The sequence below is a fragment of the Tachysurus fulvidraco genome, chromosome 6 (assembly GCF_022655615.1).
Source record: "Tachysurus fulvidraco isolate hzauxx_2018 chromosome 6, HZAU_PFXX_2.0, whole genome shotgun sequence".
Lineage (NCBI taxonomy): Eukaryota > Metazoa > Chordata > Actinopteri > Siluriformes > Bagridae > Tachysurus > Tachysurus fulvidraco.
Window position 1 is genome coordinate 7563398 of NC_062523.1, and position 17095 is coordinate 7580492.

Below are 17095 nucleotides of genomic sequence, written 5' to 3' on the forward strand. Positions count from 1 at the left end.
CTCTCCTTCTCTTCTAACTCACAACTACATAACCACTGATGACATTCAACATCACCCCTTCAATTTCTGACTTCAAACTGATTACCCTGTCTGATGCTCTTTTTTACCTCTTGAACATTCCTCACAAACTCATCCTTCAGGATCAATCCTACCCCATTTCTCTTCCTATCCAAACCATAATAAAATAGTTTGTGTCCCCCTCTGATACTATGTACTTTGCTCCCCTTTCACCTGGTCTCCTGCACACACAATATATCTACCTAACTTTTCTCTATCATGTCCTCCAGCTCTCTACCTTTCCCTGTCATTGTACCAACGTTAAGAGCCCTTATTCTCTGACCGATAGTCCTGACACTTCTCCCTGCTTTCCTTCCTTGACCAACAGGCACCCTGTAGATCGACAGTGCTGGTGGTGGTGGTTGTTGTTAACTCAGGCATTGACCGATCCAACATGGTAGCCACTCGTTTTCAACCTCTGTGGTTAATGTAATGTAATTGTAAATGTTAACATCTTCAACACAGTGCAGATGTCACGGTCAGTGCACCGCCCTTGCCCACTGAACACCAACACCGAGAAGCGTCTCCAGAATACTAGCTCTCCCGGACTACACCTCCCAGAATCCACCACTGACTTTGATTGCTCCACCACCTGTTCCTCATCAACCGCTTCCTATAAAGCCTGAACGTGAACTTGACACCAGTGCGAAGTCTTGATCTGCTCTGGCAATCATTCTGAGCAATTCCTGTGTTTTCTCTGTTCTAGTTTCTGCTTCTGTGTTTGTGATTGTTTGCTACCTGCCCTGACCTTCTGCCTGTCTTACCGTTTCCGATTTCTGCCTGCTCTCTGATATTGTGTTTACTTGCCCTGACCTTGCCTGTACGACTACAAGTTAGTCTTTATTAAAAGCTGCAAATGGATCATCCACCTTACGACTCTTCATTACAGCAGAAATGTCATGGAGCCAAATTATATCATTTCTGCCACTATGGCATTTCTGCACTGTTTCGAAGATGATCTCTAATATGATTGGTCACAAAAATAATCCCTACACAATCTAATCTGTAGCATCTTATTAACTCACTATCGTTATTAAATATTGTTTGCAATACATTTCTTTTTCCTCTTCACCTTTCAGCCATTTGTCCTCTGCTAAAAAAAAAGCCATTAAGTTTTAAAACACCCTTCTCACTACTCCTCATAGTTTTTGACCTCTTAAGACCTCTTTTAAGCATTAAGCTTTGTGAATAACTAAGTGAATAACTTATTTTTATTAAGAATTTTCATCACTAGCAGCAACTCTTTGCACTAAGAAGGTTTTAGAATCCAACACTACTGAATTTCTTTCTCTCAGACGGCTCAGATACAGAGCTTTGTAGACGGCCTTTTAGGGGAGGTGACTGCCGACATGCTGGACTTCCTGTCGAAGGAGCTGGTTCGTCTGCAGGAGGAAAGAAAGATCCATGCTTACATGCTACTGGCAGAAAGGGACCGGCGCCTTCGGGAGGCTGAAGAGAGTGGTAGGAGACAGGTGGAGGAGCGAAGACGGAGAGAGGAGGATGAGATCTTCAGACAGGTGAACATACTCCCTCTCCCAAAATATCTACTCTTAGTCATTTTTTTATGTCATTTTTTTCACCATTAATGTGATTAATCTTTATCATCAGGATACACATTTATGGCATTTGGCAGATGCTCTTATCCAAAGTGTCTTTTAACTGAGCAATTGAGGTTTAAGGGCTTTGCTCTGGGGTCCAGCAGTGGCAGCTTGGTGTACCTCGGATTCCAACTTAAATCGGTAGTCCAGCACCTTAACCATTAAGCTACCACATCTAGGATGCTGTTTAGGATGCATCGCTCAGGCCAAGAATTGTCATTAGGAATTAATATCAGAGCAAAATAAATTATCTGATTCTCCAAACCTTGTGCTAATACTAAACATTCATGAGCTTCAGGAAACAGCCGACTGAGGATCTAAAAATGAAGCAAATAACACCATTTGTTAAACATGGGAGTGGATCTATTATGTTTTGTAGTTTTGTGGCAGTTGGTTACAGGAACCAATGCACAAGGAGATGGAAGAATGGATTCCAGCAAATAAATTCTGAAAGCAAGTGACACACCTTTAGAAATCCACCATGGACTTCTTCAGAAGATGCTGAAGCATTATGGACCTCATAGTAACCTCACCTGAACATCACTGAAAATCTCAGAAGAAGGAATATTCCACAATGAACAATGGTTAAAAATGTATTTTACACAAACAGAAGGACTCCTACTGTAGCTACAAAAAGTGTTCGCAAGATGTGATATCTGCCAAAAGGTGTGTTACTTTGTAGGGTGTCCAACATGCTGTAGTGGTGTTTGGTGTTTGGTCACTTGAAAAATTAATAAAAACGTGACATTTCTGCCAACAGCTGTAAGTATTTATTGTACTGTGTGCTCTCAGGTGATGAAGGTGCACCAGGCGACAGTGGATCTCTACCTGGAGGATGTGATCCTGAACAGCATCGATCGAACAGCCGAGGCTCAGGCCAGAGAAGAGATCCACCAATTTGCAGAGGAGCTCAACAACATCACCTATGCCATGGAGGAAATGTGAGCAACAGAACAGTCACTCTAAGTATTCCTCAATCCTAAGCTTCAGGTTAAGCTTTGCTACACGAGTTGCATGTATAGAGTCTATTGGTAGACTGATTGGTATTGGTCTATTGGCAGTGATGATTTATTGTCTCATAAATCGTCCTGTTTGGCTGATATTCGAGAAGCACATAGAGTCTTTTGATGCCATAAAACACACAAGCTCATTTTTTCTTATTCTAACAGCTAGGAAAATGTGATTATGCATTGAAATTAAGCTTCACATTCTTTAGGATTGTTATATATTGACTATAATTTGTGGTTAGGCTGTGACCTTGGATTTCGGTGTGGAGTGTAAATTTCTAGACTGTCCTTCAGAGCCCCGTTATGTTTAATATCCATGGTTGTGTTGAAGGCCATGGTGAAGCAATTTATTGTGAGTAGAAGATACTCTGATAGTGGATCAGGAATAAAGCACTCATTACACTTCTTTACAGTGAGTCGTTTTGACCAGGGAAATATTGATTTCTTTCAAAAACCTTGAAAGCTAAGTGGCTTTTTACTGAAAAAGAAAAGATCATGGAAGAAAGGGTATTGAATTTATAGGTGCACTATACGGAAATGTTTCTGAACATTTGCAGTTAAAATGAATACATTTCCAAACCAGATGTACTGACATGAATGATTAGATCTGTTAGACAGACACAGGGCTCTCAAGTTTTGATGACAGGCAGGTGTGACATGTCCAACCCCCAACAACCCGAAAAAAAAAAAGAAAGAAAAAAAACAACAATAATGGGGGAGTTGTTGTGTTTGGTAAGGATCACTGGCTGCAATTTAACCAAATACAAAGTATTATTAATTTGTGTGTGTGTGTGCGTGCGCGCGAGCGGTGTGCGTGTTTGTGTGTGTGTGTGTGTGTGTGTGTGTGTGTGTGTGTGTGTGTGTGTGTGTGTGTGTGTGTGTGAGAGAGAGAGAGAGAGAGAGAGAGAGAGAGATACTGTTTTATGACTGGTGTTGTTTATTGTAAGTGTTTGTTGCCTTTTTGGACTCCTTTATCATTTGACATTTTAGGCTCATGATTGTTTCGTTTTGAGGTTTTGTTCAAACCGACCATCTAAAATACTCTCACTAATGAATGTTTTTTTTCATTGGTTGTTGCGTTAAATCTTACCCAGATAGTGCTATTTTCTGATTGGTTATTGTGTAGACTCTTTTTTTTTGATTGGCTGACAAGTGTCAGGCTCGACTAAGCGGTGCGGACTGATACATTTTGGGCGCTGCGGCTGATTAAATATATGATAAATAGTCAAAAAAAATTTCTGCGTGAGAAATACGATGTGTGGCGGGACAGCGTGACAAAAGACAGAAATGCGTGACTGTCACTCTCAATGCAGGACACTTGACAGCCCTGCGGACAGTACCACGCCAGGACAGAACTGTATCCACCGGAGGGACGTGAACTTGTGACAACTGGTATTGTGTTAAAATAGTAAACCCCAATCAGACTTACCCTTCTCAGGTGATTAGTTAGGCCATTAAACAACACTAAATCCAGGACTCAGGTGGACTAGGATGCTTAGGAACGTTACATTTGTAGTGTTAATGGTGGAGGAATCTTAATCTGTCCCTGACATTATCAAAAGCCACCTAGTCACCATTGTGGCACAGGTTTGTGGTGTGAATTAAGCAATTCGAGAATAAAGCACATTTTAAATCATTCAGCCTTGCTATTATTACACGAGAGGTTAAAATTTTGGTCATGTTTTAATTTTTCTGTGTTGGAGCTTTTCTTACAGAAAAGCAAAACAGAAAAAAGGGCTGGAACAGGAAGGAAAAAATACAGAGATTGTTGCCGTAAAAAGCAAACACTTTGTGTTTATTTGATAAGCAGGAATAAGCTACATTTACACATACAGGTACTACAATTTTATCACTGCAAGTCTCTAGTGGCTGTACTCAGAAATCGCCAGTAGGCATTCATACTAGTTGCCATAGTAATTACATTTTTCAGTGAAATTAAACATTCTTTAGGGAGCTTTTGTGTTTGTATATGAAATTCAGCATCATATCTGCATCATATCATACGAGAAGAATCAGAACTAGTGTGTGCTCTTTGTCACAGATTACATGCGCTCTACTGTCTTGACTTCTGTTGGTAGTCGCTGAACCAAGTCACTCCATATTTACATTAAGTTCAACTTTTCCTAACTTTGTCATGACGCTGGATTACGCCCACATCTACTGGTTAACCGATGCAGTCACTCGTGTGACAATAAGTCACCAGCTGTCATTAAAAAATGAACCATTTCCATTCATTATTTTGCTGCGAGACACTGTACGTGTGCATAAAGTTACAGAGAAAGGGCTGACATTTTGTGACAGAAGGTTATTACAGAAGGTTATTTAGAAAATAATTTACAATTTATATACAAAGATCTGAATATAAATAATGCTTCACTGTTCAGTCAAATTTGAGCATTGTCTAAATCGTTTTATACATTATGTGCTTTGATTATTAAAGCTTGGTTATTTTTAACACCCTACTTAATTGTTGCTGTTTATGCTCTCTCTCTGTGTGTGTGTGTGTGTGTGTGTGTGTGTGTGTGTGTGTGTGTGTGTGTGTGTGTGTGTGTGTAGGAGAAACAATGAGCAGTCGGAGGAGATTGTAGCTCAACTTGTCTACAGCTTCCTCATTCCTGAAGTACAGAAGGTCACGGCCCGTGAGAGAGGTGGGATTTCCTCCCAGAGCGAGTCTGTAATTATTTGAGCACATCATAAATATAAAGCAGGTATATAGACTGAAGTACAGAGGAATATAATCATCCTGGAAAAGCTTGTAATACAACCTAAAGGAAGATTTTGATTCTATTTTGAGCTCTGTGCCCAATATATTTATCAAAAATAAAGCTGTTAATATCAAGTAATTGTAATGTCAGTAACAACACTAAGAATGCGCTAAGATTGTGTAAGGAGCAGCGGGCAGCCGGAGCAGCTGGCAGCCATTTAGGGGGGGTTGGGGTGTTCGGTGCCTTGCTCAAGGGCACCTCATTCGTGGTATTGCCAGCCAGAGACTTGAACCCACAACCTTAGGGTTAGGAGTCAAACTCTCTAACCATTAGGCCACGACTTCCCCTGTGTACGTGTACCCAAAATGTAATGTTTTCAAACATCTATCTAGCTAATCAATCACATCTTATCAGCTAGTCACCACACATTGCATCTGCAAAGTCATTAATATTGTGGATGACCCCACACACACCTCACACAAACTCTTTCACCCTCCTTCTGTCTGGATAAAAAGTACCAAAGTGTTCGAGATCTTACAGTCAGACTGACTAACAGATTCTTCCCTATGCCAAAGGAGATCTCAATAGCACACACACTCATACACAACAAAATATTATTGCAATTCCTTTTACCCTTTTGCACTTTATTCACTTCAGAACTGTTTCTGATCTGCATTGCACTGTCCTTTGTCAGTTATAGTGCTGTATTTTCTTGCACTGTTTGCCCATGTTTGCACACATGCACTTTATATAGTACTGGAAGTGCGTCGTTCATTTGACAGTGTACTCTAGCAGCTGGATATTGTTGAGACGACAGTAAAACTTTCATGACTTTACTTGATTGAACTGTCAGCAAGGATTTAAATGGAGAACAGTTAAATGGACAACAGGGGCATTTTGTTAAGCAGTTTTTGTTAGTGACCTGAATGCTACAGTATGCTAATACAGATAAAACTCAAATGTGCTTCATCTTCAACAGTCAGATCGAAAATGAGGTGTAGCCTATTTCAACGGCTATCAATAACAACTATTTTTAAGTATTTTAATGACACAGAGCTGGTTTAATATCAAAAGGTCGCAAATTCGTTTCCATTTAGCCAAAACAACCTGGTGCCTAACATTCAACATCCCCAGCCATCATTTGTGCTCTATAGCAAATTATTACTTCAAACAAATTACAGAAATTCACAGCAGAGATTTATAATTGCGATGGCATTATTACAGACGTGAGTCACAGTTTAGAGTATAATTTTGTTGGTCTTCTAGGTTTTTATGTCTTAGCATCCTGTTTCCATGGAAAATGTCGTTTGCTCAGAGTCACCAATTACAATCTAATCAGTCTCAGCTATGTAATTAACACACTAAACTACAGCTTTTCAGCTCACCGATCTAACCAAACAATTAATCTTTGATTAAAAAAAATCTGTATATATTTTTATCTTTTATTCTGAGCTACATTACAGTGCATTACAATTTAAAGTGTTAGTCACATTCGACATTGGAGTTTTCATCAGGTTACTGTCATCTTGGTTGAATATGCATACACAGTATGTACAATGGAATAATCTATTGCCTTTCAGACAATAGTGCAAAACAAATCAAACATAGTAACCTTAAAACATGACAATATAAAGTGCAATAATATCTAAGACAAACACAAGTGCAGCAGCACTATACTTATATGGATTACAGGGATTATGAAGAACTTATACAGTACCCTTCAAACACAGTGTAAACTAGTCAGCAAACTTGATTTCACTTTCCCTGGTGGAAGATAAGAAGGTCAAGTCCAGACCTTCTGCTATCCACAGCCTCAAGATTCAACTCCTTCTGTAGGATCTCTAAATTTCTCCATCTATATCAACTATGATACATAATCTCTCTAGCAAATCCTGGGCCTGATTCATTGTATCATCATTATTGTAAGGTGCCCAAAACCCCACATGTGGTTCTTCTCAATTTAAAGTACTCTGAGGAACTTGTCAAGATTTGTCAAGCTAATTACCCAGTCATGGATAATAATTTTTTCCACCATTCTGCTGAGGAAACTTATATCCACTTATGGCCTTATTATTATGTTCATTTCTTACAGCATATGACTATAGGTGATGGTAGGGACATAGGTTAACTATTAGACAGAGATCTCTGTCCACAAACTGAGCTCTTTCTTTCTGTCTTCCATCTCTCGAGAACAAGATACAGTGCTGCCTAAACTCCCACAATCTGAAGGAAGCTTCCTGCTCTTTTCCCTTTAGCAGATGCTAATTTTCATTTCACCCACCTCACTCTTAGCAGTGCAATATTCGAGTGTGTGCCAGAGATCCAACCCAGATGGTGGGAGGAAGGTCTGAGAGGCTCTAATGTGTAAATATTGATAAGTAATAAAAAATCTACAGGCTTTGTGGTAGGGCAGGCAAGGGATTTATACAGGAAGTTACTTTCTGGAATATATTGCCATGAACATCACCTGCAAAGATCAGCCTACTGTATATATTATCTGTAAACTTTCTTTCTCAATTTATTTATTTTTTTCATAACCACCACCTTTATCAATTTCAGTGAAGCAGAGTCAAAGGAGGCACTTGCATGCAGCCCATTCCCTCATCCATGACACTGACAGCTCGTCCACGAGCCCTCGGCCCCTTTCTCCCACAAGCAGAGCCTCCACCTCATTGCTCTCACAGATAGTCAAGCAGGTGGAGGAGGCTTCACATAACAGCGATCGCCATCAGGAGAACGAACACACCGATTAGGGAACATCAGTAAGAGGTACGCGGTATAGCTAGATATCTCACCAATACGCTCGTATTTCTTTTAATTTCTAGATTTAGTTCTCGTTTCTTATAAAATAACCACCACTATTTCTGAGAAGTAAGGTCAAGTGAGGAGGTCTGGAGTGCAGTCTGCATTTCAGTTCATTCAATTCAATTCGAGTTTATTCGTATGGCGCTTTTTACAATCGACATTGTCTCAAAGCAGCTTTACAGAACATAAACATAGAACAGAAGGTTAATATAAAGAATGATATAAAGATTAATAGAATACAAAATTCAACATTAATATTAGATAGATTTAGTTCACAATGTGTACAGTATGTATTTATCCCCAATGAGCAAGTCTGAGGTGACTCAGGTAGCAGTGGCATGGAAAAACTCCCTTAGATGGTAAAGGAAGAAACCTTGAGAGGAACCAGACTCAAAGGGGAACCTCATCCTCATATGGGTCACACTGGTTCATCCAAAAGGTTTTTAATGAGGTTGAGGTCAGTGTTCTGTGTAGGTCATTCCAGTCTTTCCACTCCATTCTTGCTAAAAACCATGTATTTATCTACTGCGCTTTGTGCACATTTGGCATTGTCATGCAGGAAAAGGATTGAGCCTCTTAGATCAAGGAAAATTGTAATGTGACAAAATACAAAGACATCCTAAACAAAAGTGTGTTTCCAACCTTGGGGCTGAAAGAAACATCTATGAATGTGATTGTCAGGTGTCCAGAAATTTTTAGTTTAGAAACATATAGTGTATCGTTTCATATCATATAGTTCATTTCATTTTTTTCGGGTTTTTATTTTTTGTGTTGTTGTTGTTTGTTTGTTTTTGTTCGATTCTGTTGTGTTTACTGACCAATTTTTTTTCTTTTGATGCACCAGTGACTTGTAGAGACATATACATAACAAATAAAGCAGTTTATATAGTAACATGTGGGTGGAAATTGTTTTATATTCAGACGTATGTATCACAGAACACTTCATTCAATAATGTGAAATGTTCTCATATGCTTGTACGAGAATGTTTTTTTTTTTAAATAAATGTACACATTTTTGTACAAATTGGTTCTACTAGACTTTCTGGTCTTCCTGCTTAATAATCCCACATCTGATGCCTCAAGTCTGATCTTTTTAATAAAAATGTGAGAATGGGTATGGGTTGAATTTTAAGAATCTGCTTCTTAAACCACTAGGCCTGTTGTAGAATAGTGGTTAAGGTGTTCGGCCATCAATCGGAAGGTTGTGAGTTTGATCCCAGGTCCGCTAAGCTGCCACTGTTGGGCCCCTGAGCAAGGCCCTTAACCCTCAATTGCTCAGTTGTACAAAGATGAGATAATGTAAGTCGCTCTGAATAAGGGCGTTTAATAGTATTAATCAGACACCCTTATCATCTGCAGCTTACATTTATCTCATTTTATACAACTGGGCAGTTAAGGTCTTTGCTTAAAGTGCCCAGTAGTGGCAGCTTTGTGATCCTGGGATTTGATCTCTCAGTCTCCTGATCAGTAGTAGTCCAACATCTAAGTTCCCAATCACTAAGTTCCCCACTATATTTTCAGCAGTCTGCATTGTCAGAAAACAAACATCCACTGGTAAAGATTTGGTGAAGTTTATACAGTATATTGCACTTACAGTAGATCCTGTTTACACAAAAACACAAAACACATATAGATTTAACTCACTTTGGGCACAATAGAATTTAAGATTTAGTTACAGAGAAAATAAACAATAGGAAACGCCACAGTGATGTAGTTTTAATTAGCCAACTACCTAGTTCCATCTGGGCAACACAGATCTGTTGACAATCTTTATTATTCAAGAACCAAGTGTTTATATTCATTCAGCAAGATGTCGACACGTGAAACCCGATCTTGGACACGTCAATCCAATTTGACAGTGTATCACAGTCTATTGTAAATTCACATGATGTAAGATTAAGCACGGTCCACTAAAATGGCTCGTTTGAGAGCAAATCACATGTGACCACAGACATGCGTTTCACGGTTCATGGTTTTGCAGTTTGTTTGTGATTGTTGTAGCCAAAAATGCCTGGTTTTGTGGCTTCTTTTTCTTTTTCCTTTTTTTTTTTTTGTTGGAGTATTTCATGGAGGATTCTTCTTTTAAACTAAGACCAGTAATAATACACATGTAATTACTTTCTAAGCTGGCTGTACTCATGCAGCAATGACTGGTCAAGCTGTTTTATGGGACTACTAAAAAATCCCTTTTCTTATTTCTCCTAAGAAATTCTAGTGTTGACTTCTACATCACAGTAAAATGTGGAAAAATGTTTTTTGGAAATTACAAAAAGGTCAGCCATTTTAAAATGGATGTGAAAATGTTTTGAAATGTTGAAACCATTAAATGTTGATCACAGAATTGTCAAATAAAGTGCACACTAATGAACGGAGGCGCAAAATCTTTAAAAGACAGATGAAAGACACAGCACTATTGCTGCTTGCTGGGTTTTTTATAGTCTATGGAAGCTTGGTAAACAGAAAAGGTGTGCTTGCTGTTACTTTCGTTTAATCCACAAACCACACAGAGCTTAAGTGTTCATGACAATAATAGCAGTGTTTAATTACTTCTGGTTACTTCTTCAACGGCATTTTGGAAAAAAAAAAAAAACAATGATTAATATAGTGGTCTAACTCATTACTTTATTTGATGTGTGCCTTTAAAGTCATTGCCAAGAATAATTTGCAGACAAATCTGCAAAGCTATCACTTCACCAAGCATTAAATGAACACTTATCTTTTATTGATACCTGTATTAAAGGTAAATAAAGCTCAATTAGCATGCGTACATTTATTTGTTTGTTGTTTGTTTGTTTGTTTGTTTGTTTGTTTGTTTGTTTGTTTATGAATTGTAAAGTTGAATAATGATGATGTTTCACTCTGTGCTATTACCCGGCATGACTCTTAGTGATAGGCCGCATGGATCTACAGTCTGGTCCACACAGAAATCAGCCTCAGCCTTTACTACATAATATTCTTTATATTTCACAAAATCCTTCCAGTTCACAGAATTATTGCTCCATAGAAAATCCCACAATGCACCACAAAAACCAGGGAGCATCAGTGCTCAATATGTTCTCTTGCCTGAAATTGCCTCTCAATAAATAAACAAATCAATCAATCAATCAATCAATCAATCAATCATTAAAATAAAATAAAGCCATCTTTGTCTACAAATTGAAGTATCTTGTTATCTTTGTTGTGGCTCTCAAATGATTGCTAACATTTTTTTTAACAATTATTAAACTTTTACGTACTGTAAGTACAAGGGCTGTTACAGAGGAGCCACACTGAAGTTCATTATTTTCCTCTAACAGAATGTCCTGAAGTGTTCTAGGCTCCTGATAAATAATGTTCTAGGTTCCATTATAAATAATGTTTATGTAAATGTTTATTATTAGGTTTAGATTATTCGGGTTTGTCACACATGTCTATCTTAATTAGATTTTATTTGTATAACATTGTTAATAAAAGGCATAAAATCAATTCAGAATAAAAATGACAAAGTTGAAAATTAAATTTACATTGATCTCTAATGAGAAAGCTAGAAGCACCTGTGGCAATGATACAGAGAGAGAGAGAGAGAGAGAGAGAGAGAGAGAGAGAGAGAGAGAGAGAGAGAGAGAGAGAGAGAGAGAGAGAGAGATTAGGTATGCTTGTAATAATGTCATTATTATTATTATTATTATTGTTGTTATTATTATTATTGTTGTTGCTGTTGTTATCTAAAATAGTACAACTAATTTAAAAACTGTATACATTTATTACAACATAAACTACAACAATGTGTGATGAAAAATATGTATCTAGTGTTGATAACAGCAAAACTCTTCCCCCTTATTGAAGTGTGTCCTGCATTTCAAAACATCTTACAGCCTTACAGTACATAGAGAAAAAATATCCAAAACTAATGCCACTTATTTCACCAACACATTATATGAATTATAGAAAGTTTTATTGTAAAAGGTTTATTGATCTACAAGGGTTCTTATAGCTTTTTTTTATTGGGGAAAAGATCTATTGGTCAAGTACAGAATCCCAGGGAATTATTTAGAACACAACGTGTACTTTACTGTCTATTTGGCAACCCAGGTTGCCAGAAAGTACTATGAAATCTACATTTCTTTTTAACGGTCCGGTGAATGAGACGATTAGAGACAATAACATATGCGTAATAACACAAGTACCACCTTAGATCACGCGTCAGTTCTGCTGGTTTTTTTTTTTTTAGCTTGTTTGTTTTTCAGCAGAAGTCCTGAGTGCGTGTCAGACGAACAGCTGAACCAGACTTTGATTCCTAAGTGACAATAGAATTGTGTTTGGATAGAATTATGTTTGGAGCACGTGGGCGCATTAGAACGTGTGTAGGTTGGAAAGGGTAGAAGACTAACAGGTAAAACAACAAATACAACTACAGCACAACTCTGCAGTCATGCATTAGGTTTAATCCGTATCCAGGAAGTGGCACTTCCGCGCTCCAGAAGACAGTGCGCCTCTCCTTCAGCCGGTGCGTAAAGTGTGCGTCGGGTTTGTTTTGCGCGTTTGCACCCGAACAACCGCATGAGAACGCAGCACAAACAAAGCGCGTGAAACCTGTACGCTTTTACACCGTACCTCGGCTTTGACACGAACGAGTGCGTGAAAATGTGACGTCTGAGCTGAGCATGGAATATTACTGGAACGACGTGTGCATGACATGGTTATGATTATGACATGGTGAGTCCTGAACTCGAGTAATTTTCTACATTAAACAACTTCTTACACTAATAAACGCAATTCAGGATGATTTACTCATAACGTCAAGAGGTAAAGAAGATAGAGATAGATAAAGACATGATGTGACCAAATGTTTTCACTTGGTAATGTTTGGTAATGGTCAAAGTCTGTGTGTATTTTGACATCAGATATTGCAGAGATTGTTCCAGACAAACTGAACTGAGAAGACAGTACAAGATCTGACATGCCCTGGGATCAGGGACGTGCATGTCCAGCATACAGTATAGATACAGTAAAGATATAGAGCCTAGTGTTGGGCGATCAAACAGAAGGTCATGAGTTCAAATCCCAGGTCCACCAAGCTGAGACTGTTGGGTCCCCTGAGCAAGGCACTTAACCCTCAATTACTCAGTTGTATAAAAATCTAGGTCGCTCTGGATAAGAACGTCTGCTAAATGCTGGAAATGGGAAGGTCCAAGGTCATATATAATATAGTACTTCTGCTTAAAACAATCCTGTAGCAGACGTAAGGATCTGTGTGCTGGACTTCAGTCTTAGTTTGAGTTCACATTCTGTTATGCTTAAGAGATGAACACAATGATAATATTGTCTAGGTCTTGGGTAAACACAAAACCTTTCCTAGTGTATAGTGTCCATACTCTTACAGCGTGGTGCAAATGTCTGAGACCACATAGAAAAGCTTTCTTTTAAATATGGAAATATTCACAAAAATGTCACTTCTTGAAATATTCAAAATAAATGAATAAATAATTAATATTCAAGATTCTGCACTATTTCTGGGTCGCTGTTTAAATGTATGTACCTTTAATGTAGGACAAATAGAAGATGTAAATCTCTTCCAAATCACTTCAGACATTTTATGTAAGTTAATGCAAATCGTTCTGTTTTCGTTTTAGATTTCATTACGTCCATATATTTTTGTGTCTTTCTTCACTGAACATCTTCACATTTTTAAAACTTTAAAAATGAAGATACATTTACTTCTAAAATCAGTTCAGCCGTTTAGCAGCCGTTAACGATGTACATTTTATACTATAGAAAGGCCAAGAATATTGCTACTGTATATTAAATATTTTGGACTTGATTTTTGTTAACACTCGCCAAAAAAGTTTTTATTTATTTATTTATTTATTTATTTATTTATTGGTAATTTGGTGCCTTTCTGCTCGTGGCCAATCCGTTCCATATAATTAAGTGAACTAAATAGATTGAGAACATATCTGAAGCATCTGCATGAAATTTGTTTTGCAGATTTTTTTCTTTTTTTCAAGTCAAGTCAAAAACCTTATATTGTCATTTCAACCATATACAGCTGAAGTACATAAAAACAACACAGAGCTACTGTAAGGACTTAAAATACGTTGTCATAGCCACATGAAGTGCATCGTGTGCAAACAGTGCGAGACAAAAGACAGTGCAAACAGACAATACAAGACACTACAGGACAAATACACGCTGATCATTGTACATACTGAATATTATACAGTACGTTGTGCAAAAGTATACGGTTGTGAACAAGAGGGTTCTTACAAACATACTGTATATACACTTATGTTGTAGCAGCAGTTGGATGAGGTGTAGAAATGTGGTGTGTAAAACAGTTTGTGTGTGTGTGTGTGTGTGTGTGTGTGTGTGTGTGTGTGTGTGTGTGTGTGTGTGTGTGTGTGTTGAGGGGGCAGTCTAGTTCGGGTTGTTGAAGATTCTGATTTTTGAGATAAACCTAAAAGGCTAAGTTTGTTGTTGCTTTAATATGACTGCTGAAGCTGAGTCTGATTTGTGGCTTTTTAAACATTAGATCAGTGTTTTTATTATTATTAAATCTTTCAACCACTGTTGGTCCTTGATAAGGTTGTATGTGGTTTTTACACGTTTTTATCATCGTACTTAAAGCTTTCACACAGTCGACCTGCAGGACTGCGGTCATTTGATGAGAGTGTTGACGACATCGATGTCGATGCAGAACTCGGCCTAGTGGAGACATGTAAAGTTTTAAAGCAGGCAGCTTCACACTCAGCCTTGAGTGGTATTTCCTGTTGTGTCTCTGTTTATGTTATGTTATTTGTGGACATTTTTTTGTAACGTGTAAGTGAAGTGAAAATTAAAATAGGATGTGATGTCATTGGAATGCTGCAATGAGGCCTCATAATGTGGTACAGTTTATATTCAAATCCCAAAGTACTTTCGTGTAACAGCATGTATTGAAGTGTTTAATAATAGCTTTAACACCACAGCGTTTGCCAATGATTTTTTTTTAAGTAACAACACTAACCTTATCCCTTTCTAGATGGGTATTTCTAAAGCTTTCCACTTACATTTCTATATTTTATTTTATGTAACATGTGCATAACAAGAAAAAAAAAATCCTGTCATCACTTACATTATACTGTAGCAGTTGGGAATTATGAAACCGCCAGGCTCTCACTTTCACCTGAAGTTAATAACAAAAAACTGACTTTGCTTCACCCCCTCTGACACTGTAGACTCCTTCCCGAATTGCTAAACCTAAACCTTTGCTTACAGAAATATTCACAACACGGGTGTCAATTTGTTTGTCTTTAATAGATAAAGTATTGTTTTTAACTTATTTAGTAGTAAATACAGCATGTGCATGTGGTATATAGAACATATAGAAGCATTGAACTAGCTGTCACTTTTTTTTTTAGATTAGATTCAACATTATTGTCATTTTGTTTGTTTACATGTGCAAAGACAATGAAATGCAAGTGGCATCTAACCAGAAGTGCATAGTGTTATATAACAATAAACTATGAATAGAAATAAATGTAAAAAAATCAGATTTGAAAACCTGAGACCTGTGATGTGGTCGACCTGTATGTTTCTTTTAATGAAATGGAAGTTATTTCTGTTTCTTACAAAAAAACAAAAACAAATTTAAAGTAATGAACACATGTATCTGTACTGTATTACTGTATAAACATTTGTCTTTTTTGTAGACCAGGATCTTCCATTGTTAGTGTTAGGTAACTTATGTATTTAAATATGTAAGGTGATCCCACACACAAAGTATTCACACCCCCAGAAGTCACATTTTGGCTGTATTTCTCAAGCTTAGAAGTTTATGTAACCCAGTATTGCGAACTTTTTTTATGTAACATATCGAACTCAACCTAGAGGTGCAATGCTACAAAACACAGATCTGGGTCAAGATACAGATTTGGCTATATTTTCTCACACTTGCCACCATGCTGCAGAAACATTTAAAGTTAACCACTTTAAAACGTGTCAACTCTGTCACATATCAGGAACATTGTGTACTTTACCAGCAGTTTAACAAGCTCAGACTTTTTTTCAGGGTCCTCGTCTTTACACCCCTCGGTAGCCTTGTCCGTTCTGTCTGTGTACTGGCTTGTGTAGCAGTTTTGGCAGATTGCCCATGTCATTGTATTTATTAACCATGACCTGAATCAGCTTAATTTCTGAATTGATTAACTTTATTTTCATCCATGGAGGACTCTAGCTTCGTAAAAGTGTACCAGCATTTTCCTGATGGTTTTGTCATGTCCGTGCATGATCAGGAGGCGCTTATGTGTAAACATGCTTTCACTGACCTGAATAAACAAAGTAGTCTCTTACCTAACAGGAGTTTACCTGGAGGTTACATTATGCAAGGGATAACACACCATATGGTGTGTATGAATACAAAATAGTCTATAATAGTCAAGACTATTACCATATTTGATTCATTAATAAACAACATAAAATAAAAATTGATTTACTTTAAATATTATGGTCCATCCATGAAATAAGTCCCTCTTGTTGCTTAGGATAGAAACAGTTACCCTTTAAAGGTGGGGTCTCTGTTGTTTGAAAGCCAAAGTTGACATTTGAAATCACCAAAACAAACACGCCCCTAACCGAAATGGGTCCCACCCCTGTATTGATAGCTCCGCCCACACACATACATAACCCAGGCAACTAATGGAAAGAAATGTGTCTTTATCATAGCTGAAGGGAAGAACAATAATGCAGATAAACAAACAAGCAAAAATGACACACAAGCATAATCATGCAAACGACAAAGGCATATATTAGTTCTGTGTAACAAAGCAAAACCAACGTTACTCACCTATCGAGAAGGAAGAAAGCGCCTCGGCGTCTTAACTAAAGTCGGCCACATATTCACAGATTGGAGAGTCAATAACTCCTGAGCTAAACGCTGTTACTACACAAAACACGGTTGTAGCTG

General features: G+C 37.7%; 2 protein-coding genes across 5 annotated transcripts in view; both read left to right on the forward strand.

The window, feature by feature from the left end:
- The window catches only part of LOC113653127 (cilia- and flagella-associated protein 91-like), a 28557-nt gene extending 20106 nt beyond the window's left edge, over window positions 1-8451 (forward strand). The window contains exons 14-17 of the mRNA XM_027162586.2: window positions 1353-1574; window positions 2448-2596; window positions 5219-5310; window positions 7927-8451. Of these exons, the coding sequence (XP_027018387.2) occupies window positions 1353-1574; window positions 2448-2596; window positions 5219-5310; window positions 7927-8120 (657 nt within the window). The 3' untranslated portion in view covers window positions 8121-8451. The remainder of the gene's footprint in view (window positions 1-1352; window positions 1575-2447; window positions 2597-5218; window positions 5311-7926) is intronic.
- A 3821-nt stretch (window positions 8452-12272) lies between these two features.
- nr1i2 (nuclear receptor subfamily 1, group I, member 2) overlaps window positions 12273-17095 on the forward strand; it is a 51937-nt gene continuing 47114 nt past the window's right edge. For 2 of the 4 annotated variants that reach the window (XM_027162590.2, XM_047814932.1), the window contains exon 1: window positions 12278-12867. Coding sequence is in view for 2 of the 4 variants with exons in the window: in XM_027162593.2 (XP_027018394.2) it covers window positions 12865-12867 (3 nt within the window). In the remaining 2 variants the exon portion in view is untranslated. Of the gene's footprint in view, window positions 12868-17095 lie in introns of all 4 variants that reach the window. The other 2 variants (XM_027162593.2, XM_027162589.2) reach the window with 2 other exon arrangements.